At 70.7% G+C, this 1,707-nt stretch overlaps 1 protein-coding gene across 1 annotated transcript in view; it reads right to left on the bottom strand.

Annotated features, from left to right (window-relative positions):
- CHLNCDRAFT_144631 (hypothetical protein) overlaps nt 1-1,707 on the bottom strand; it is a gene marked incomplete at both ends in the record, with an annotated part of 5,526 nt that overhangs the window by 2,773 nt on the left and 1,046 nt on the right. The window contains 4 exons of the mRNA XM_005842697.1: nt 158-605; nt 779-1,048; nt 1,333-1,428; nt 1,551-1,614. Of these exons, the coding sequence (XP_005842755.1) occupies nt 158-605; nt 779-1,048; nt 1,333-1,428; nt 1,551-1,614 (878 nt within the window). The remainder of the gene's footprint in view (nt 1-157; nt 606-778; nt 1,049-1,332; nt 1,429-1,550; nt 1,615-1,707) is intronic.

The following is a 1,707-nucleotide window of genomic DNA, read 5'->3' as shown; positions in this document are numbered from 1 at the left end:
CAAAAACACACCCAACCGACAGTCGCATGACTGTCCATACATGTACCCAACCGCCGCACACACGCACACACACACACACACACACACACACACACACACACACACACACGGAGCCGCACACCCTCCCCCTCCCCCTCCCCCTCCCTCTCCCTCTCACCAGCGTCCAGGCGCAGCAGCTTGAGCTGCACGCTGAGCAGGCGTAGCGCGCGGGTGGCGGCCGCCGCGGTACCGCCCGTACCGTCGTCCGCCAGCTGCGCCTGCACGGCCGCCCGGGCGGCGGCGGCGGCCGCGTCGCGCGCAGGCGCCCCCATGCGGGCCACCAGGCTTGCAGACCAGTCCAGCAGGCCCAGCAGGGCGGGGACGTTCATAGAAGCGGTACCGGTGGTACTGCCAGTACTGCCGGTACCATCTGCCCTGCCGGCGCCGCCGGCCCCGCCGCCCAGCAGCTCCTGCAGCAGCAGGTGCGGGTCGAGTCGCGCCGCCACCTCCTCGGCTTCCGGGCAGCTGCCGGGAAGCACCTCGCCCAGCTGAGCCCCCAGCTCCGCCAGCAGACCGGCAGCCTGCTCCGCCGCCGCCGCGGCGCCGCCGCCGCCGGCCAGCTTCTCCTGTCGCACAATGGGCGGGAGGGGCGCGGGAGGTTGTTGGGAAGAAAGAAGGTGGGTGGGTGGGGGGTGGGGGGCAGGCGCCTCAGACAGCCCAGCCAATCGCATCTCGCGCCATTACACACCACACACATGCGCGCACGCACACACCACACACACACACACACACAGCCCACCTGTACTCCGTCCCAAAAGGCGCGCTCCGCCAGCCGCCGCACGCGGCGCCCGACGGCCGCCCGCAGCGCCTCGGCGCCGCCGGCGTCGCCCGCGGCCGCCGCCTCGCGCTCCGCCTGAGAGCCTCCTGGGGAGGCAGAGGCGGAGGCAGAGGCAGAGGCAGCAGCTCCGCGGGAGGCGGAGGAAGGGGAGGCGCCGGGCGCTTGCTCGGTCAGGGGGTCGGTCTCGCCCAGTGCGTCCCGCCAGGCTGCCTCCAGATCTTCGGAGGGAAGCTGCGAGGGATTCAAGGGGCGGGTGTGAGGCAGGTGGGCGGTGGGGGGCATGGGGGTGGGGCACCGGAGGGAGAGGGCAGAGGCGTTGAGGAGGCAGGCCCCTTCCCGCCCACCACCACATGGACGCACGCACACACCTCACCCCTCCCCCCACACACAAACACACCACACGGCAACCAGGCATGGAACCCCAAACTCCAGCAGGCAGGCAGGCAGGCAGGCAGGCAGGCAGGCAGGCAGGCAGGCAGGCAGGCAGGCAGGCAGGCAGGCAGGCGCCCACCCACCTGCCAGGCGGGGTTGTAGAGCAGGTGCCAGGCGAGCGCCAGGTTGGCGCCACGTGTCGCCAGCTCAGCGTCCATGTCCACCGCAGCCAGGCAGCCCTGCAAGGGTGGCAAGTTGCGACGACGGAGTTTTGAGCAGCTTGCCTCTTGCGTTTTGTGCAATCCGGATATGCAATCCGGATATGTACCCCCAAGGGACTTGCCGCACAGACAGGCGCTACAGGCGCCGCAGGAATGCCGTGCAGCATGCGCCGTGTCGCATGTCGCAGCGGCGGGGCTGCCCACCTGCTCCAGAGCGGCGGCGAGGGCCGAGGAGGAGCCGCCAAAGGAGGCAGACATAGCAGAGGAGGAGGAGGAGGATGAGGGAGGAGGCGATCG

This window comes from Chlorella variabilis, assembly GCF_000147415.1.
Source record: "Chlorella variabilis unplaced genomic scaffold CHLNCscaffold_73, whole genome shotgun sequence".
Lineage (NCBI taxonomy): Eukaryota > Viridiplantae > Chlorophyta > Trebouxiophyceae > Chlorellales > Chlorellaceae > Chlorella > Chlorella variabilis.
This window is presented reverse-complemented; position numbering and strand designations above follow the sequence as displayed.